The 23,022-nt window shown below is 28.5% G+C and overlaps 1 protein-coding gene across 3 annotated transcripts in view; it reads right to left on the reverse strand.

The window, feature by feature from the left end:
- Positions 1-23,022, reverse strand: part of wnd (wallenda) — a 102,805-nt gene that overhangs the window by 2,832 nt on the left and 76,951 nt on the right. For all 3 annotated transcript variants that reach the window (XM_014423179.3, XM_014423180.3, XM_067052231.1), the window contains 8 exons: positions 7,290-7,462; positions 6,413-6,596; positions 5,525-5,716; positions 5,163-5,321; positions 4,613-4,880; positions 2,931-3,160; positions 1,806-1,953; positions 14-148 (listed from right to left, as the gene is read on the reverse strand). In XM_014423179.3, coding sequence (XP_014278665.1) covers positions 14-148; positions 1,806-1,953; positions 2,931-3,160; positions 4,613-4,880; positions 5,163-5,321; positions 5,525-5,716; positions 6,413-6,596; positions 7,290-7,462 — 1,489 coding nt within the window. The remainder of the gene's footprint in view (positions 1-13; positions 149-1,805; positions 1,954-2,930; positions 3,161-4,612; positions 4,881-5,162; positions 5,322-5,524; positions 5,717-6,412; positions 6,597-7,289; positions 7,463-23,022) is intronic.

Consider the following 23,022-nt stretch of genomic DNA (forward strand, 5'->3'; position numbering starts at 1 on the left):
TTCATGAACTTACAGAAAATTCATTTTTCACAGTTAATAAGCTAGCTTTTCTAGCTTTTGTTCTTTTTGGTCTGAAAGGAACAGGAATTGCAATTGATTCAACTTTATTGCCATTCATTTGAGTGAAGAGAGATGATTTTACAGATAGCTAAAAAAAAAAGAAAAAAGTAAATAAAAAACACTGCACATTATTGTTTATAATTGGCAGATAGATCCTATATAGATTTATATAGAAACCATATACATAGAAACCATATATTTTTGGAAGTGAAACTTCTTTAGGCAAGATACAGAAAATTGTTGTTTTTTTACGAAAATTTAGACTTTTTCTCATCACAATAAATAAAATATTTATTGAGTAAAATAGAATAAAAGATATATTTCATTTAATTAAGGGAGATTCCCCTTAACCAAATTCCATTTCATAATCCTGAAATAAAAAAAAAACAAAGAACAAATGATCGAACTACTCACAGGAATTCTCTTGAAGAACGAACTATAGTGCTAAATCTAAAAAAATTAGGCAGATATAACAGAAGAAATATATAGATGGTGGACAGACAAATTTTGTGGGTTCCATGTATCTTGTAACATAAAAACTTGATTCTGAGGAGGAGGGGGAGTTAAAACTCTTTTATTTTAATAGACTACAAAACTTTATTATTTTCAATATCATTATTATATAATGTTAAATTATGTAGATACTTTGTAGACAAAACTAACTGTATCATTTAAAACTTAATATTATTTATTCATTTCATCCATAACAGCAAGTTGATTAGAAAATGTCAACAATTATTTTTAAAAAATATCAGTTTTTCACTGAGAATATTCAGTCATTTCTTCTATGCTCATTCCTTATAAATCAGTTGTTAAGGTATTAAACTCATCTCACATGAACAAAATAAGGGATGAACTTCTATCTAATTAAGATTTGTGGTACATCTTGATATTGAAAAAAAAAAAATGTATTATTGTATAATCAATCTGAAGATTTGAAATAGTTACTTATTAATATAAATAATGAGTTGTTAATGGTTGACTGTAGATTAATATGAGTAGAAGATGGTAAGAGGTGCAGGCAGCAGAGTTGTGTATCGTTGCTGACTGCACTCTTTAAATAAAATTGGTATTACTTTTTTAGTGGTTTTTGTGTACTGTTTATAAGTAGTTTTTGTATTATTGAAAAAAGTTTTTAATTATTTTGTGCACCCTATTCTTTTTTTTTTTTTTTATTATCAATCTTCATTAAGAGCCTTATGAGAGACAACTTGCCTGTTTTAATAATTAAACAAATACATTTAGAAATGTATACAGTAAACTTGTATACATCATAAGTGATCAGTTGTTGTTCATTTAGGAATTTTGGTCTTTATCTCTAAAATTATAGATTCAGGTGAAATTTAGAGGTGTACTCTTTTTATTAAAAAAATCATAGATTGGTTTCAGAATGATGAAGTTATGAGTGAATATAAATTTTAAAAATTTGTAGTAGAGAACTTCCTTTATTTATTTTATTTTTTTCAAGTCAGTTAAAAATAAATTACAAAACATTTAATTAGAGTAAGCAATTAGTTCAAGAAGCACCTACTACATATATATTTTTTCAATTATCAACTATAATATTACCATATGCTATATTGCTAAAAACAAAAGTACCTTATCTTCAGCAAAGTAAGGTACTTCTTTTTATAGGAATATCACAGGACAAGGCCTACCAAATAGTGTGATATAGCACTTGTGTAATAAATGTAATAAACAAGATTAAAAATATATAAATATATTTTTCTATAAATAAACCTTACAGGAGATGTAGGAGATTTTTGACTTGAGATCTGAGAACAGGTAGTTGGATAGCAGCTGTCATCATCATATTTTTTGTACCTTTCAGGTGTCTTCCCATTTATTCTACCACGTTTTTTACTTAATTTATAGCTAGTTGATTTTTCCCATCTACAAAAAAATAATAATATATGAGCATAAAAAACTTTAAAAATGGAAATATAAAAATATTGTAACAAATAAAACAAAGTGCAACCACTCTGGTTCTGAATTTGGCAGCCATGTGAAAGCCATGGTACAAATTTGAAATTTATAAGTTCAAAGATTTTGTGCATAGTAAAGAATTGCAGTAATAGTTATTAAATTTAAAATAGGACTTTGTGTTTTGTTTGTAATGTAAAACTTTTTTTCTGTCACTAAATGCTTTCATTATTCTTAAATTGGTCTTTATGCTTTTATTTGCCAATTTGCCATCACTATTTTTTAACAAATAAACGTTTAAAAAGGTTTTTTTTTTTTTTATTTGTTACTTCATTACCAGTAGTATATGGTGTGAAGTAATCGTCAATGGTCGCCTTTAGTGGGAAAGTTACATGATTGAGAAACTTCGGGTAGGGATAGATTTCCTATCAATAAAACAGAAGATAACCTACATAAATTAACATGAAAAAATAAATTAGTCAATTATTTTTTTTAATTTTCAGGTTGGTATGGAGCAATATATAATATAATAATATGGTATATAATAAAGTTTGTAGTGTGGCCTAACAAATTTAGGAATTTAATTTACATTAGAATCAAAAATGGCAGGTAAGAGAATATTTTAGGGCACTCCAGGTGTTTCCCAAATTAATAAGGTTTAGGATTTCTAAGAGTTTCCCTATAACATTTTTTGATACACCACTGAGCATCGTTACTTAATCTAATCACAGGATAGAGAGGTAAATAAGCCCAGGCATTAGACAGTTGAAAATGAGTTTGAAATATAAGAATTTGAGAACAACATCTAATTCTTCTCTTATCCCAGATAAAATATTGTACAAATCATTACAAACAATATTCATCTTTATTTTGGTCCTAAGCATACTGGGGAAAGAGTAACAACTATAACAGATTTTATTTTTAAAAATCAAATAAAAAAATATTACTTTCTAAGTTCCTTTTCTCTTATTTCTATCTGTCTTAGGGCATAAGCCAGCTCATCATAGAGGTTACTGGCTCTCTTTAATTTTTCCTCATAATGTTCTCTGATATCCTGAGCATGTTTGAGTTCATTTTTCCTCTTTTGAATAAGTTCCCCTTCATTAAATCTTGACATTTTACTTTCATTAGTTTCCATATTCATCATTTTCTTCCTAATTTCTTCTTTCCAGGTAGCCTACAAAATGAGAAAACAAATAAACTTAGAAATAATTAAATAATGGACTTTTTTGAGTGTTTTAAACATGAAATGGGCCAATGCAATCATTTCCTTAATTTTAGTGTCTTAAAATTGAGTATATTTAGTACTAGGAAATCATTTACTTATTAAAAATGAATTAACTTATGACTTTTTCAGTTTGTAAGGTATTGCATTGTAAGCCTGCAACAAGCAAGACAATGAAGCTGTTCCACATTTCCAACATGATCCAATATCAAACTCAAAGGAAATTTAATAATCTTATAATTTAAAATGTACTGAAAGAACTGAGGAAAAACTGCTTCTTCAAGATGACAGATAATGCATAAGGAGGGTGAGGTTGAAGAATAGGATTTTTGAAAAGAGGGTCATTAAATACAACTTATCTAAAAATCAAAATCACTCTTAGTTTTGTAACTCGGCCCCTTTTTTATGCTTTTAATAGAAAACTGCTAAGTAGGTGAAACTGGACACATATTGTGATAAAGGTACAGTACAGTATGTTTTTCTTTTTCTTAATATCTTAAATTGGTTACACAATAGCTGGATCTAAACATCCTTCAACTTCTTTTATTTATACTTGTTTCAATTTATCCTTAGTGACATTAACAATTAATTTATTTTGAATTAACACCCACATTATTTGAGGTATTTAAGAAATCAAAACAAATAAGTAATTAATCAAAATTATCGGGCAAATAATTGAAAACATCAGGTATCATTTATAAAGAAATAGTATTATTAATAGCATGAAGTGTTTTGAATTAATTATCGAACTATTTAAATTGTATGTTTATAACAATACCCTATTTTGTGGGAGATAGGGAGGATGCAACAGAAACCTATGCTATGCCACTGCAACTTGGTTAGGCTCTAACCATCAAGGTTTTTATCTCTTAAAGAAAATATAATTGAAAGATGGGGTATATAATAAACTTTAATAATAATTATTATAAATAATGCCAATAGAGAGTATAATCTAGAGTGAAAACAATTCCTGGACCTGTGGTGGTTTTCACACAAAACGACTCACAATAACACTTATTAACTTATAACTTTTATTAAGAACAGAACAAAATGAAAAACACACTGTATATCTTTAAAACGTGATCGACATTATTTACACACATGTATTGTTTTTGGCGGACTCTATATGTACCAACCAAACAATAAAAGATACATTTATGATATACTTAACAAAACAACATTTATTAATATCAATTCAATTTATTATTAAATTATTACTATTTAACATTTAATTTTAAAATACCACATTTCTAGAAACACTAAAAATATAAAATAATCTCTTGCGGGTGATGCCGCCACAGACCCTACCATTGGCTGAAAGTTATATTAACTTGACAATAATTGAATAAAAATGTATAATCTATCATTTTAACATTTTACAATACAAATAAAAATATTCCATACCTGATTCTTAAAATATTTTTCTGGGGAATTAATAAGTACATCAGACGCAGCTATCTCTAGATGGGCGAGAATTTGTTTGAAGCTAGGTCTGTTTCTTGGCTTAGCAGACCAACATTGTTTCAAGAGTAGTTTGAATCCATATGGGCAAGATGATGGGATTGGAAGTTGTAGAGAATCACTTCCAACACCCCAAATTATTGCTGAAGAATCTACATCTTTGTAAGGTGTTTCACAAGTTAATAATTCCCACAATACTACACCAAATGACCTAAATTAAAAAAAACAAAAAAAACAAAACAACTTTTGTACTCATACTTGTATTCCAATTGTTTTCTTAAACTTATGTACAAAAAGTATAAAAAATCATAATTATGAAAATTTTTAATTTCTTAATATAAGTATACGTATATTATACACATTTTTCATCGCTGTGAGAGAAAAAGAAATATGAGATTAGGCTGAAATTTATAATATAACTAAAAAAAATCTAATATATATATATATATACAAAAACAATTAAGTTATGCATTGCAAAGCTTAGGTAACCTACCATATATCAACCTTTTCAGAACATGCCTCATTACGAATTATTTCAGGAGCCATCCAAGCAACTGTTCCAGCAAAGCTCATTTTTGTACTTATTTCGTTCCATTCTCGGCAGGTACCAAAATCACTGATTTTGACAGTCTTATCAGTTCCAATGAGTATACTGTAATAAAAAACTATTTAATAATTTTTACATAAAAGACATATGTAAATAAAATTGAAATTATGTATAAGGTATATTTATACTTCAAGCATTCTACTTAATACTTCCATAATTATAGGTAAATAAACTTAAAAACTTTGTATATATACACACTGAGTATGCAGGTGAAACATAATGAAATGAAATTTAATAAACTCACTTACTTAGGACTTTTTAGATCTCGATGAATAATTTTGTTGGAATGCAAATATTGCATCCCAGAAGCGATCTGCTTAGCCCATGATACAAGTCTAACAGGAGATATTTCCTCTCCTGCCTTCAGAAGATTATATAAAGGTCCATAAGGACAGAATTCCATTATTATACAATAACATGGAGCTTGTGTACACACGCCTCTATAACAGGAAATAAACATAAATTATAAATTTAAAAAATAACAGAATTACGAAAAATACACTTTTTTTGCACAATAATAAAATAATATTTAACACAAAAACATAAGAAAAGTTTATCTTTAATAATTTACACTAAAATAACTGTTTATATCATATATATCCAAGTTATTAGTATACTATATATAGAATAAAACGAAGCTGTACGTGTCTGTAACAACTGACTTATCCAAGATATGTATATTATATATTGGATATATATATATCCAAAGGTATTTATGACTACAACAATGGCTCTGAAGCTGAGATAATAATGATGGTTAGTTTTATCCTGTATATGTACAATAAGGCTGGATTTAAAAAAAATTGGTCTCTGAGAGGTTTAAAAAAAATATTTCTAGCATGAAGGGGAAGAGGAAGATTGAAACTGTTCTTAAGATGGAAATGCCCACAAGTAGATTTATTTTATAAAGATATGCATTATACAATAAACACAATTGGAGTCAAATCATTGTTGTAACTCTCTAATTTTTATTATACCTTCATTCTGTTGGCAGACAATCCATTGTAAAAAGAAAAGAAAACAAAACCCTTTTCAAATACCAATTATTAAGATTACCTTGAAAGTAATAAAATGTTAGTTGATAGTTCAGAAATAACAATTAAAATTAAACTTATAATTGGAAAAAAAATACTTACTTAAATTTCACTATATTAGGATGGTTAAGTTTTCTTAGATGTCTAACATCAGTCTCTTTTTGCTCTCTTACTTTCTTTACAGCAACAATTTCATTACTTAAACGTCCACTGAAAACTGCACCTTGGGCTCCTGACCCAAGCCACTGAAGGTCACTAATACTTTCAAAAGGTATGATCCAGTCATCTATATGGCAAAAACGGTAGAAACTATAATAAAGTATTATTTGATCATTATAAATTAAGAGAATTAATTAATTTGTAATAAATAAAAAGAATATAAGTAATTGAAATGGATTTAATTTTTAAATTATTATAGGTAAATTAAAATGAGACCCCATACATAAAATTCATTACATTGCATGTTTAATATTGAAACAAGTTTAATAAATACAAAAGGTTAAAAATTATATCCATATACTGCTATAGTATATATAACCCATGAAGGGTCAAGAGTGCAGTACTTTTGTAGGAAGTACTGTTACTAGACCAAGTGTTGTGAAAGATAATTTAAGTACATTAAAATACAAAAGATTTATTTATTTATACTATTTTATATTTAAAACATCTCTGGATGGGCAGGTTACTTGAAATAAATGTTATTTGTGCAATTCAAGTAAATAAAATGAAAGTAAAAGAAACAAAAAATTAGACAAATGTGCATTAAGAAAACAATAAGCAAGAGTTTAATCGATATAGAAGTTAAGTTCACACCCAATAACTCTGGATTGGAACCAACAATTTTAAGAAATGATGATTATTAGAAATATTGATGGTAATAGTATGTTTCATTACACTTAACACATTGATATAAATTGCTAATAACGGAATAAATGTTAATATGGTAATGACTTTGTAGTATATACTTTTAATAAAATACCTTGTTGTGAAGCTTTGATTTCAGCATTGGATGTGGCTTTGTCAATGAAGCCCCTTAAGACAGGTCGTAAGCAGCCAAGAAGACCATCCACCCATCCTCCACTATCAGTACTCTCCACTGTCACATGGCTTCCAGGGTCAAGTTGTCCCAGACCTTGCTGAATGGACAACACGCTACAAAGAAAAGTAAAAACTTAATAAAAAAAATATTCTCATTATTCACTGTACTAAACTCATCATATTAAAATAATATAATATCAGTAGTTTTAGCAACTATTGTACAAAAGATGGAACTTCATTATTTAAATAATCCTCTTAAACTAAATATACCCCTAGTAAATAAATTCAATATTTTTGGTTCATTACAATAGCTGAGTTTCATTATAAAAATTAGTATGGTTAATCATTATATCAGTAAATAACAAACATCAGCAAAGTGTTACGGAATCATTATACCAAGTGTAAAAAAAAAGTTGAAGAGTAGTAATACCGAGTTCCGGGGATCATCATGGGTGGCCTGTGCCTTAGGTGCCAGTTCTAAAAAAAAAATTACAGTAGTCAGGGAGAAAATCCGGTAAAAAGTACGAATATTTTTTTTGGATTTTTGGATTTTGAACCATATATATTTTGAAAAACAATAGCACATATTTTGAGAGGAGCTTTAACTGGTTTTTCATGGTTAGTCACTTAAGTTCATTATAGAACTTAATAAACCAAATACCTAATAAAGTTATATTTATTTAAGATAATTATTTTTTTTTTTTTTTTTTTTTTTTAATATTGCCGTATGTGGGTTAAAACAATTGTAATTCCCGATTAATCTAGTTTTTTTTCCTGTTTTACATGAAATGTAGGTGCTATTTAACAAAAGAATCACTCAAAATGGACTAGAATTTGCAATTTGCAAGCTTTGTTAAAGTATTTGGGGGATTATGAGAACTTAAAAATTTATATATCCCCGAATATTCTAGATACTCATTTGAAAGATAATTAATTCCCTACAAAGATATTAGTGAAGACACATCAAACAATTTTTAGTGGACTGAAAAATCAATGATTTTATAATGGGCATCATAGGATGCTGGGGCTCCAAAATAGCCAAGGAATTTGTTAGTAAGTGGGTCAAATGAAATTACCAAAAACATTGTATATACAAGAGCAGTAATTACAATTTATGTTATCAAACTATAAAAAATAATACTACATTTGCAAATATTTATTTTTAACTAAATACAATAATTGACATCAACTTTCAATAGAACTCATTTGGTTTACGTGCGTATATAATTACTCCAATCTAGCAATGCGGGTCAACTAGTAACAAAAGTTAATTGTGTATAGATATTTATGTTAGACTTTCTTGGAGGGATAAAATATCTGTATTTGATTTATTTATTTTGACTGTTGATACGAGATGAGCTTTTTCTGGCTTGCATTTGTATAATCCTATATTTCCTTGAATCGATAATTGGCGAAACTTTGAGAGGCATTTGACTTGTTGGTAATTGTATATATTACATTCTGCAATAGACATACAAAGTGATACAAGAATTGGGTTAAAAAAACAACAAAAAAAACAGCCGTTTCTGAAAAACCACCTTTCAAGTTCTTCCAACTTCAAACCAATAAGCACTTTCTTTTTTATTAAAGGAGACCAAACATCCTCCGTTACTTAAGTAGGTCGGCTCTATCAGAACAAATCTCGCTGGCTTTGCAATTCCTCGTTGCCCACGCTCAAGGATATCTCCTATCCTGGACCTTTTGTCACGCGTAGCATTCAACTACTTCCTCCAGATGAATATTGCTGTTATGAAGTATATATTGATTTTCTCGTTGGGCGTCGTTTCCGTTTGTAGCGTGTCGTGCATATTGATTGAGTTGTTAGACAGTTCTTACACCGAAGGCAATGTCCGTCTATCGCTTTGACATTTATTTTCATCTTCACTTTTCATTATGAAAAATCAACATTAAAATATTACGATATGAACCAATTGTATGACAAAAGTAATTTTTTTTTTAATAGATAGCTAAAATAGAGGAACGAAGAAAAATATCTATATAAATATTATGCATGTTTATAGTTATTTAGTAAATAGATCAAAGCATCATTTAATGTAATTAATTAAAAAAACAAAAATATTCAATAGTGAAACCTGTTTTGTATTAGGGTAAGTCGGGGCATTAAGGTAAGTTCGATTGTCTTTGTCGATAACAAAGGTTCTTCATTGAAATTAATAAACTAAAACAAAGTACAATGCGCTGTGTCTTACTCAGTAATGGTATGATTACAATGTTTTACTTTCACTTATATATGGAAAAGTATTGAATATAATGTACCAAATAATAAAAACATTTATTTCAAATTTTACATTAAATGCGATGAACAATTTACTGATTTAAAGATAAAATAAAAAAAATCGAATGGACAATTAAACCAGTTAAAATATGTAGTCTTTTAGTCAATGGCTAGAGCAGGGGGTTAAAATACCTTGACCTAGCTATCATGACCTATATTTTCGTTATTATTTATTATATCACGGTATACACAAGATTTGGAAAGGGGGAGTGACTAGAATAGAATACGATGACGAACTAATTATTAGTAAATTATTAAAGAACTTGGAAATTTGAATATGATTTCAAGTAATAGGCAGTCCTTTTATTCTGTCTTCGATTACCCGAATTGAGATTGATCAGTAAGCAATTTAAGTCTTAAAAATCGAAGCTCACTAGAATAGAGAATGTTGAATTTTCTAAAATGCGAAATGCAATAGGAATCTGCGATGCCCTGGGTGATACGATTTTTTGGACACCACTTCGGCATGAGCCGTGGTTTCAGAATGCTTCGTGAAACATAAAAAAAAGAGGAAAAGGAGTCCAGCGGCCTTTTAAGACAATGAATTCCTTCGTAATCTTTCAGTCATCAATTTAATTTTTTTAATAGGCCGAGGTCCCGCGAAAACCCTCGTAAAACAAATAATAATTTTTTTCTAGGTAGGATTACATAGTGTTGAACACATTACAATAGAACTTTTAGAGCACTCACTTCAAATTAGATAATAGGCGGTAGATGAATTAGGAGGTCCGGGTAAAAAACAATTAAGAAAAGGTTAAAATTATTTTAATAATCTAATAGTTGAAACTATTTCTTAATCATTTTTCTTAACAGGAACCCGGATCATCTCCTTCTATTGAGATTTTAGCTAGCAGTACTTTCAACGAATGCTTTCTAATTTGACCCAATAATGCGATTTTATAAATTAAAAAAACGGAAATGACAATGCTAAAGTAAAATATACTATGTACTAAACAATATAGAATATAGTTACAGGATTTTATTACAGTAATATTCTTCTTGATTAATGTTTCTGATTGATTGAATGAGTTTCTATTAAAAATACAAAAACAATGATGTCCCTAAAAAATGATATATCAAATTACACCCGTAATTATTATCATTGTATCAAGGGCGATGTTCCATAAATAACAATATTATATTATTAATTATTCGCATTAAATAATTGGAATGTACGATAAGGAGAAAACGCAATATCACACCCCGCACAACTGGAGATCAGATTGCATCATCCACGTTGCTCGGCAATATTTGGATTAACTCTCCTTCACTAGAAATAATCTGTTGAGTTCAAAAACCTTATAATCAATTGAAGGAAAATAATTTGTTTATCGAGGTTTATGTACATATACATATATTTTTCTCACTATATATTAATTTAATATAGATTGACTAGTATTATTTGAGTTCACAAATAAGAGCAAGATCTATAAAAAAAAAAAATCCGGTGCTGCGCGCCTATAATATAACGTTCACTTAGCACCTTACTTACGTCCACATGTTTAGTGCACTCGTTTTGAAGTTATCGCTATTTTTGTTATTTTCGAAAAAAAAAAAAAATTAAAGACTAGGGAAACCTGGAATCCTCACACAAGACTGAAAAGACAGGAAACTGCACGCAGATTCCGACTATTACAGCACTTACTAGACAAACAGTCTAAACTTCCAACTCATTACAAAAGACTGATCTACATGACAATAAGGCCCATCTGGACATACGGAGTTAAGCTTTGGGGCTCCACTAAACATTCAAGTTCCTCTCGTATCCAATCCTTACAATCCAAAATTCTTTGTAAAATCCTCATTGCCCCTTATTTTGTTACTAATAAAACCATCCATAAAGACCTAAATGTTCCTTATGTAACCGACCTAGCCCGAACCCGATATCATTCCTTCCATTATTATATCATTCCCTAACCCACTAGTTTCTAACCTTGCTTCCTCTTCCATTCCTTATATTGTAAAATGTTTTTAGAGTTCTACTACTAGGTAGTTTCTCTTCATGCTGTATCATATCATTATGATCTTACTTCAAATTTGTTTGAGGTAATTTTTATACAGTCGTAAATTTCAATAAATAAATTTAAAAAAAAGATAGGGAAAGGGAAAACTTTTTTTATGTTGTTAAAAGAATGCAACATATTTTAGGATTCCTTGCGGTGGGAATATAGAATATGAACTTTATTCCTGAAATAATTCAACACTTAACGAAAGATAACGAAACCGTGTAGACATGATGCAATCTGAAGATATCGGGCGGTCTCAGTTTTTTCCGATTCGAACTCCTGTCTCTACTTTTAGTTATTCATCAAATTCTTTAATATTTTATGTATTTTAATATTAATTTTTTATTAATGCAAAAAAATGTGTGTTAACAAGTTGTTTATTTTTAATTAACAAAATTAAAGCTACTTTAAGATTTTTTTTTTTTAATCCAGCCTTAAAAGCCTTGTCAAACTTTTCCAATGAGGATAAAATCAGGTGATATTAAAAACCATTTAATTGTACAATAACAAGCTGAGTTTAATCAAAATCGTTTCAACTGTTATAGGTTGGACACCGTTGTTGTTCCAACCGTTAGAGAAAACCATTCCAGATAAAATCAAAAAAAAGTTTTTTTTTCGAAAGTACTTTTTTTCGAAAACGTTGCTATTATATCTCCGGCATATACCCGCCTAAAATATGTATGTTTCCTACGACCTTTCATTTTTGATCTATTCACACGCACACACAGAGACCATTTTGCGAGACTAGGTTGTTTGAACTTTGAGAACCTCAAAACGTGTACTTCCGTCGAAAACTCCAATACGAAATTTTGGAAGTTTGAAATTTTTTCCCTTGCTATATATTCTATAAATAGGTAAGTGGAAGTAAAAAGAGACAAAACTATCATTGAGTTATTACTAATGATTCCGAAACAATGCCTCAAGTCCATCAAAATTAATCAATTAGTGTTTCGACAATTTAGAAATCATTATCACCCTAAGATAGCATAAATGCATCAAGAGATAAATGTAACATCCTCTATCAATAAAAAAAAAAATTGGAAATCAGATAGATCACATTACTGGAAAATAATTCAATTGCAGGACAAAGGTTCAGGTACAATTTTTTGAGAAAATTCGATATATTTTGTAATAAATGAAACGAAACTAAAATATCATTTCAAATACAATTGTAATGCAACAAAAATACATGAAAGAATATTTTTAAAATCCAATTTAATATGAAGGGAATGGAAGAATGGAATTTTGGATAGTACCCATGAGGTGAGTTCTAACGGATCTCAAATCAATTAAAAGTTAACCCAAGTCCTTAATTTTGAAATTGCTCATATTATAACATATTTTTGATAATTTCTAAAATGTTTTAATAATAATAATAATAAATAACGACTGAAATCTGCCAACAAATTTTATTCACGATTTATTTTAATAATTTGCCATAAATAATTTACAATGTAAATCAGAATGAAAAAAAAAACACTTAATATCTTGTTGCAATTTATAAAAAACAAAACAAAACAGGAAATGCACATAAAAGAAAGAAAATAATTATATTGAAACTGTGAAAGTATCGGGAGTGCGCAGTGAATGAAAGGGAGGCGACATAAGGTTATTCACCTGAAAACGTTTATTGTACCATTAATAGATTAATTTTAGCCAATTAAACCTACAATCTATTATACGGAGTTTTTATGTTTCGGAATAATTCTTTAAAGACTTAAGCTATAAAGAAATTAATAATTTTTATTAAGAACATTATGAAGATGAGAAATTTCAGTTTTATCTTTCCAAGGCTTCTAATCCCATTCCGTGTGTTTCAAGGAGTTCTACTTCAATTATTTCCATAAATTTACAATTCCGTAGATACCTCAATGAAGCAAAAAATAGGCAGTTAGCACAATAAACAGCTAAAGAGTGATGCAAGTACTGGAATAAAAAAATCTATATTAAATTACATGACTTCAAAAAAACGTGTGAAACTTGAGATAACTTCAAAGTCTATAACTGCATGTAAGATAAAAGGCAACGTTAAGATAGGGTCTATTCAGGTGGTTTTGGTAGCGACCTAAGTAAATCTAAAAATGACCACAACGGCTTTATAGAACATGACTCAGCAAGCCCCAAAAATAAGCCTATTGGATATCGGTCAAAGTGAATAATACCAGTTCATGTGACAGTCCAATGCTGACCAAATTAAGCATCAGATCCTAAATGAAGGTCAGGAACATATGAAGCTTTCTTTGATTTAAGATACGCTAAGCACTCATAAAATGAAAAATATTGAGTCATGTTTAGGTCAAGAATATAAGAAATAAAAATATTTAAAAAAATACAAGTGGTATTGTGTAGGAAGATCGTTGAAATCATCTCAGCAATATATTTGATGCACAGAATATTAAAAATTGAAAATTGAATCTGAGGATATATTTTCTAAACCTGTCGTAAGCTCGATCATTGAAGATAATAAAAGTGATCTATGAAAAATAATACGTGATAAATACTTTCAAGATAAGATCATTAAAGGATTTGCATCAGGATGTTTGCTTCCTAAATAAAATAATAAAAAACAACGTGACGTCAAACACCGATGAGAGAATCATATCTTGTATTTTTCCCTAATAAAACAATCTTTAATGTACAAAGTTCGCTTAGGAAAACAGAAAAAAAATATGAAAGTGAGTCGTGAAATGAACCAAATACGGAATTCCTATTATAATCAATTGTGAAAGTAAACCTAGTATAAAAAAAAAGAAAATAAAAAAAAAAGTATTACAAACAATTATATCAACAGCACTTTATTTTCTTATTCCAACTATTAAAACAGGCCAATATTTTGAATTTAATAAAATTACTTAAAAAAAAAGTTTATACAATCATTATTCCATTATTAGATTTGGGCGCATAACCATTTAAGGCTTTCTGTCTTTGAATACTAATACTAACAACCACCTGTGCAAAGATGACACTATTCAGACATACAAACACCTTTCTATAAATAACTATAAAAAACAGTAAATATTGTCAACTAAATTGTTATTTCTTAATAATTTTGTCGAGGTTCTTAGAGGTATTTATTGAAGTGATGATTTTGATCATTTCTTGGGCAGCAAACAAATGACTGCACCTTAAATTTCTGATGTTTTAATCTATGCTAACTATTTAAATTTGTTTTCTTTTTTTAAACTTTTCAAAAATTCTGGTTGATTCAGATGATGAAATATTCGATCATTATATTCCGTATTATCTTTCTGCACTTAAAAAAAAATGTATGTTTTTTAAATATTAAAAATATTTAATTGTTGGACCATTTATTTTAATTCTACTTATTTATAACATTTCCTTTTTTAACAAATGTATTTCCATTATTAAAATAATGAAGAATATAATTTTAAAAGTTCTAGAAGGTAACATTCTAATGTTTTCCATAAAAAAATTAATATTTCGACCATTTATTATAGAAAATACAACAAATTTAACTTCTTTTCTTGAACTGAGTTAATAATATATTCATATAATTACTACTAATCTGAATGGAACCCTTTTTTATTTCTATTTTTTGGTTTTTCAACGTTGAATCTGTATTTTAGCCGAGTTACGATTGAGAAGTTCACAAAATAAAAACAAAAAAAAGTTAGTGTAACCAAAACCAATCAAAGAAGATATTCTAAATATGAATATATTTTAACTGGTTACATTAGAACTATAAATACCTTAAAACTATTAAAAATTAGGGAGGGCCTCAGAAAAATTGGACTACAACAGCGACTGAATACAATTTTATTCGACTTGGGAAACTATAATCAGAATGAATTAAGAGAGAAATAACAAAATAAATATATTTTGACAGTACTTCCTCAATCAGAGATAGTTGATGAATTAAAATAAAACTGTAAATAAAAAAAAAAAAAATAGAGTCACGACTAGAATGATGGAGCTCACGAGTCTCGTCACTAAAAGGTCGTATTTTCTCTACAATTTTGTTTATAAAACAGATGAAAAGTTCTTTCAATTCTTAAAAACCACGAAAAACCTACCAGGATTGATGATAATCTATGTAGAATGAAACCAAGGAGGAAACCAAAAATTATTAAAACAAACGTCTTGCAGAAGAGGACGTACTGACTAGACTGAGGAGAATAGATCTCAGGAGACTCACTATTTTTTTCATTCTTCATTAAACTCAAAAGAAACGCCTCCAAAACGCCAGTATTGTAATATTAATATGGATTAAACCCGAATATATCAAAAACCCTTAGGGAAGATAGTAAAATAATAGAATTAGTATTTTAATTTTTAAAATTCCAAAATTTATTGTCACAAATTTAACATCAAACATATTTTTAAAAAATAAGCATAAACAAATGGCGTTGATGATACTAAATTTCACGTCATTAAACGAAAACGAACAAACAATAAAAATAAAAATGGTGAGAAGAAACTGAGACCTAAAAATGACTCGTCTAATATCAACTCAATTCACACGCGAATTTTCTACCAACTCAATTAGACAGGGAAGTAAGGGGCGCAAAACCTTAAAATGCAAAAAAGCACGAAACGATGATTCTTTCGGGAGGGATAGAAAAAAGGTCGAGACACTCAAAAGGCTCTTCTTTAAGCTAAACTAAAATATTTTGCATATTTTCAGCACTTTTTTATGATATCGCATAACGCCTTTGCTTTGCGTATATTTAATGCTTATTATATACTAATCTATTTTTTTTTTGTATAATAAGCTAAAATATTATTTATAGTATTAAATGAGTTTAAGTGAGAAAAAAATTACCAAAACCAAAAGCTGCTTCCTGGAAAGTATACCAAAAATATTTTATGTAGGAAAAATATAGTCAAATTCAGTTTTAGCATATTTTGAAACCCTTAAATAAGTATTTTCATAAGAATCGAAAATCAGGAATTTTTTTCTCCGCTGGTGTCCCGTGTTCACAAAAAATATAACTCGTTACAATGTTATCCAAATTCAACATAACAACAATCGTTAGTTGTGGAAAGTTAAATTTCCACACTTTCAGCCCATAAGAATATATTTTATGCCTACTTAAGGGCGAAAAGCAGTATAAAATTAAGAAATTTTTTTCAGCTTCGTCACACCGACGAATATTCCATAACAAAGTTAATATCTCAATATTGTTTTAGAATCTAGTTAATATAATTACTAAATATTTTTATAATGAAACATGTTGGCTTTATTTCAAATCTCAATACTAGTTAAAGCTAGTATAATAAAAATATAGTATATAATAAAAAGATTTTATTGATTTATCCACTATTATGCGAAGAAATTATAAATTAAATCTTTTAAGAATTTTAATTCACTTATCTAATCTCCGATGACTGTCAACCATCTTTGTCAGAATAATCTTTTATTCATATTTTTTCATACAACCTAATGATGCAATATCAAATGTTCACTGAAAATATTTAACAACATATTCAAAATATTAGACATTGTTTAAACTTAAATTTAAAGATTATTACGGTAATCACCTAAAATCTAAATGTGGATAGTATAAAAGTTTTGAGAAAAGATATATTAGTAAAAAGATTTATTTTTGATAAATTAATAAATGGATGTTTTCATCTTATATTTGATAATGAAATTTTGATTTTCATCAGTATTCGAAAATAATTTTATTCAGTATCAAAGCGTTTTTACCTAGGAATGAAATCAATTACCATTTCTGATAAAAAAAAAAAATTTAAATCAGTACTTGATAATTTATTTTTTAATTAAAAATAAGAACAAAAATATTACATTTTTTTATCAACTTTATTTATTTATTTACAGCTATCAAAATATAAATTAACTATGCTTCACTTGAATTAGTAAATCGATGGCTTACTTCACAGTTGTGCTCAGTAAATTTCCACTAACGCTACGAAAAATACAATAAAGGTTCTCTCTTTTAGGAAAATTATAACTTTTCAATTAATTTTTTGACTAAAAAGATTTAGGTATAAATTAATTCTGAACCTATTTAGTCAAAAACTTAATTGAAAAGCTGAGAATTTCTTTTAAGATAAAACCTTTAATTATTAAATATTTTATTGAGTTTGTGGAAATGAACCACTGTGAAGGAAGCCATTGATAATTGAAGAAAATTAAATTAATAATCCACGGACTCCATAAATTATGGATATATATTTAATTTTAATAATATTCTGCCAAAATGAATTTATAATTCGTTTTTGTGAAAGATAATCTGAAATTCTAGTTTGGACCTGCCATCTTTGTATTTCTCTGTTTTTTTGTTGGATACATCTCTCTCTCTCAAGGCGATTTATAATTTTTCTTAAGTGCATAAGATTGTTAATTTCAAAATGTAGAATTGATATTAAGTAAACAAGATGAATATAAGTAGGTAATCATAGGATGTAAAAGTATTTATCAAGAACTGGATGAGATCGTAAATTAAATCTAAGTTTAAATATTACATTTTAAAGTATCACAGAAGAGAAAAGTACAAGGTCTGAGACAACACAAGAATTTGCAAAATATCAATAAGATAATATAAACCTAGGAGGAGAATTATCAGGACAGAAGAAGTACAACTTAATAGTTTATATAATCTTGTATAATAAAATTAGTTAATTTAAATCTAAAAAAAAAACAAAAACAAATAAGATGAGAATTTTACCTAAAATTGAATCAAACCTTTTTGTTTTTGTAATAAAAACTATTTTTCTCTTTAAAAGTAGACGTTATTTTAATTATAATTATTTATACCATTTATTTACAATATTCTAAAATTATTTTATTACTTGTGATAAAATTATCAGTTTATGACATTGAATTCATCATTATTGATCTAAAATCAATGATTAATGTTGATCCATCACCACTAATGGTCTGTTATTTGAATAGCAATTTTGTTTCATTTTGCAGTAAAATTAATGAAGGATAAGGATTTCATTTTAAAAATAAATTGTCTATTATATGTACAATTAGAACACATTCAAGAAAAATATAAATTTAACAAAAAGAAACTATTGCCCATATTATATTGTTTGTGTTACATTAACCAGTTAATAAATGTATATTACTTTTTATATCATTGAATTCATCAAAAATTAGTGATTAATGATGATATTCTTAATATATTGTTTCAATTAATAAATAAAATAAAAAATTAAAACTTAAGGACATACAATATCCTCACACTTGAACCTTATCCGACATGAATTATGATTTTCTTAATCATAATATTTAATTATAAATCAGAAAATTATTTAAAGATTACTAACAACAGTTTGATTTAATTACAATTCCTACATAAATCAAATTTCTAAATTAAAAAAATTATATAGTAAACTGATCAATAATGACATAATAATTTCGTTCCGATAACCAAATCGCTATTGCAGAATTCTTCTTTGGTAGCCGGCTGTAAGATTTTACCATTAATTAACGAAAAATAAATGAGCAATTCTACAATTCTAATGAGGTCTAAAGTAGTTCTAAGACCTAAAAATAATTTTAATTACAAGACTGGACGAATGGCATTGATGAGTGAAAGGCACAAAATGAGATTTGTGCAATGTTTCCATGATGCCCTCGGTTATCTACACGGCCTCTAGATAAAAAGGAACAAGCTGAGGTAAACATCGCGGCTCAATACAAACCCCCATCAGAAACACAACGATGCAAACGACACAAAGTGTACAACTAACAGGCACGTAGTAATGAATGTCAACCTTAAAGCAAGAGATGAGTTGCTTAACACAGAGCCGTAGAATTGCTTTGGTACAGAAAGTGGGAGCGGGAGGAACGGTGGTCAGGGAGGCGTGGTTCCTATCAACATGTTCCGGTTTAACAGAGCCTTTGGTTTTACTTTTATGTTGAAATAGCTTAATTACCAATCCCCTTCACTAAAATATATCTCTGTTAGTATTGTATACTGGAATGGGCTTAATCCACTACTCTTGAACGACTAAAATAATCCTCTTTGCTTTGATAATAAAGCATATCATAGTATAAAACAGAAAAAAGGGGCGTAATTAGGAGGTGCTCCGGACCAAAGGGGGGTCGAATATGTAATAATATATAAATGGATTTTTTTTTTCAATGAAAATTATAATAATTAAGAATATAATTGTTTTTGTATTTTAACAGGTATAAAATAAGGTTATTATATGAAATTAAACAATTAATAACTAACATGGCATTATTGTATAAAGCTACCTACATCTTCAAGTGTTTGAAAGCTTGACTACCAAAATCATACACCTTTGCAATGGAAATAGAAAAAATTAAGCTGTAAGTTATCATGGCGTTCATCAGAATCGTTACCAAACCTGAAATATCTATATTAAACTAACCCAAACCTATTTAACGTTGGCAATGTTATTCTCTCATAAATAGAAAATCTAGATTAGTGGTTTCCAAACTTTTTTTGTCCTACCTACCCCCTTTCCAGAAAAAATATTACTTAGCGCCCCCAGGAAATTATTTTTTTAAAATTTTAATAGCAATTAATAGGAAATATATATGTATTAATGTTTCTAACTTTTTCGTAAAATATAGTAAAGAAAGGATTATTAGAAACATTGAACTTTGAAATTATGAAACTATTTATTGAACCCAGAATAGCAAGTAATACAAAAAAAATTTACACATTTGAAATCAACTTAACGGGAAGGATGAACCTGGTGTAATGCTAACAATTTAGTAATCCTCGGCTCTATTAGAGTCAGCAGTAATATTGTTGACCGTGACAACTTGTAGTTATTCATCGCCCCCCAAATTCACCTGTTGCCATCACCTCCCCTGAATCGCTGCAGCACCCACCAGGGGCCCGTAGCACCCACTTAGGGAATCGCTGTTCTTGACTAAGACCAGATGCAACCATCCTCATCGACAAAAAATATTAAGGCCATTACTGATTTACAGCAGTGAAGTCGGGGGAGCAGCATCCTGTACGAAAAGAAAAAAAAATGCAATCATTCCAAAACGAAGATGTGAGAATCACAATAGATGCTCCTTGTTTTGTAATAAAAGTCGAATACATCGAGAACTACAACTGGAATCTCAAGTGGATTTAGTCATAAAACGTTATACAAATTTCATTTTCCGTTACCAGCGGTTTAAGGTGCAGTGACCTTGAATGTGGGAAATCCAACCTTTTATTGCCAGACATTCTGCTATCAACTTTATATTCATCTATTTTTTCTTTGGGTTTTTTTTTATGACTATAATTTTTTTTTCTTTCCCAAATTATGTTTTCATTATATAAATCGGCTATTTGTTTAATCAATTCTATAATTATTAATGGTTTTGTTTGTATTTTTTCTCTTCCTTTCTTTTTTCAGTCGCATAACTATTATTAATAAATATTATTCACAACTTTTACAGAAAGACAAATGGAGTTATTTGTGTTAGTGATACCTCCAATTATTTGTTAGTGCTAAGAAAAATTCACTAGAAATCTGGAAAAATGTCTATGTACATACCAGCAACAGCTTATCATTTACATTTCTCCTTGGAAAATATAAACATTTACTATGCATATAAATGATTAACAGTATTTTTCAAATTATCAAGATGGTCGGTGTGCAGTCAAAAGGAAACAAAAAATGGTTAATTATTACTGCTTTGAATCAATAAGTTTCAATTTTTGTTATGAAAGATATTGATCATCTTCTTTTATGACAAATATTAAAACTAGTTTGAGAACGCATTAAACAGATGTTAACCTAGATGAACAATTAAGGCTGCGTGTTGCAAAACTTGATTACAAATATTAAATTACTTCCAAGTAAGAAATAAATATAAATAACACAGTAAAAACAAATATACTGGCTTATTTTTTAAAACCAATATCATGTTTTAAAATTATTTAAATTATTGTCGGCATGTCAGACTTGATATCATTACTAGCGGGAAGTCCCGTCTTATTATAACTCCCTCTTCGGTCTTCCTCTTTCTCCTCCTCTCATCCTCTCTCTCTCTCTCAACATAATATAAATAAACTTGTACCTTTTGTTTATTATTTTGTATCCTCCAATTTTTAAAGTCATTTTTAAAATGATTAAAGGTTTAATCATGAATTTTGAAATGACATCAGTGTCAGAATGTCAGAATCATGAGTCAGAAATTGACACGGGGCAGCGGCGCTACAGTACCCGCAATACTTAATCTGATACATACTTTATACGGGTTACAGACTCTTACAGACGGTATTGATTATATAGATATTAAAATAACAACAGTGAAATATAAAACTGATTGCGGATTCATTTATTGCAGCCCCTAAAGCTATTAATTCTTTGATTGATTGGAAAAGCTATTAACAAACCGAATAAGTATATTTGAAAGAGTCACTTGTTATACTAAAATGTTAATATGTTTAAAATGCCCTGAAAACAATTATTGAATTATTTGAAAAAAAAAAATATCTAAAAGAAGAATACAAAAAAAAAAAAACCTACATATTCAGTATATTGCGACGTTTGATAATATACATACTTATATATATATATTTTGTGTGTTTTTATACCATAATTTTAACCGCTGGTTCATGTATTCGAAATGAAGTAGCTTTCTAGAGAATGAAACTGGAATTATCGGTGTGGACATTAAATATTTTCTGTTATTCCGTATTTATTTTTATTGCAGATAAACAATGAAAAATCAAGGCTTTCCGTTCTGTATGTTAGTCAACAATGGACGAATATCATAATAGTGCATTGCATAGAATCAGAAAACCACACAAATGTGTTTAACCACACGTTCTTGTGTCAGGAAAATGTGTTAATGTTACATTGTTACTATGGCACGAAACTTTCTTTAGATGCAATTTTTTTTTCTAGTACTTCTAAAAATATAAAAAGTAGAGTAAAACAATGTTTTATGTGATCTATCGAATGACATTTAGTATATCTCCCGCTCATCCGTCTTAGTAGGAACCCAACACATCGCCGGTTAAGGTGGAGAGCCGGTAAATGTGGGGTATATGTAAAAAAAAAACGAACAAAGCATATTAATTTACTTTTTATATTAGATTAAAATTAAAATGCAATGTGAAAATACTTTTATTAATCAGTAGGTCAAATCTATATCAATACATGTTGAAGTTTTTTTAATTTATTTAATGTAATTTACATCTGTACAAAATAATAAATACAATAAGTAAATATGTGGAATGTTTCATTTAAACTTGGAAATCTTGGGAAGGAACCACCATTGGTGGTACTTCAAGCATTCATTTAAATTAGAAGGTCCCGTGGCCATCTTCTTTTCAGACGCCTCGGAGGATTATCAGAGACTGCTAAGGATGAGGGATTTAGGATGGTAAGGATTGGATGCGGGAGGAATTTGATGGTTTGGTAGAGCCCCAGAGCTCAAATCCATTGGTCTG

Source organism: Halyomorpha halys, unplaced genomic scaffold (assembly GCF_000696795.3).
Source record: "Halyomorpha halys isolate HHAL.00 unplaced genomic scaffold, Hhal_1.1 Scaffold409.1, whole genome shotgun sequence".
In the NCBI taxonomy this organism is placed as follows: Eukaryota; Metazoa; Arthropoda; class Insecta; order Hemiptera; family Pentatomidae; genus Halyomorpha; species Halyomorpha halys.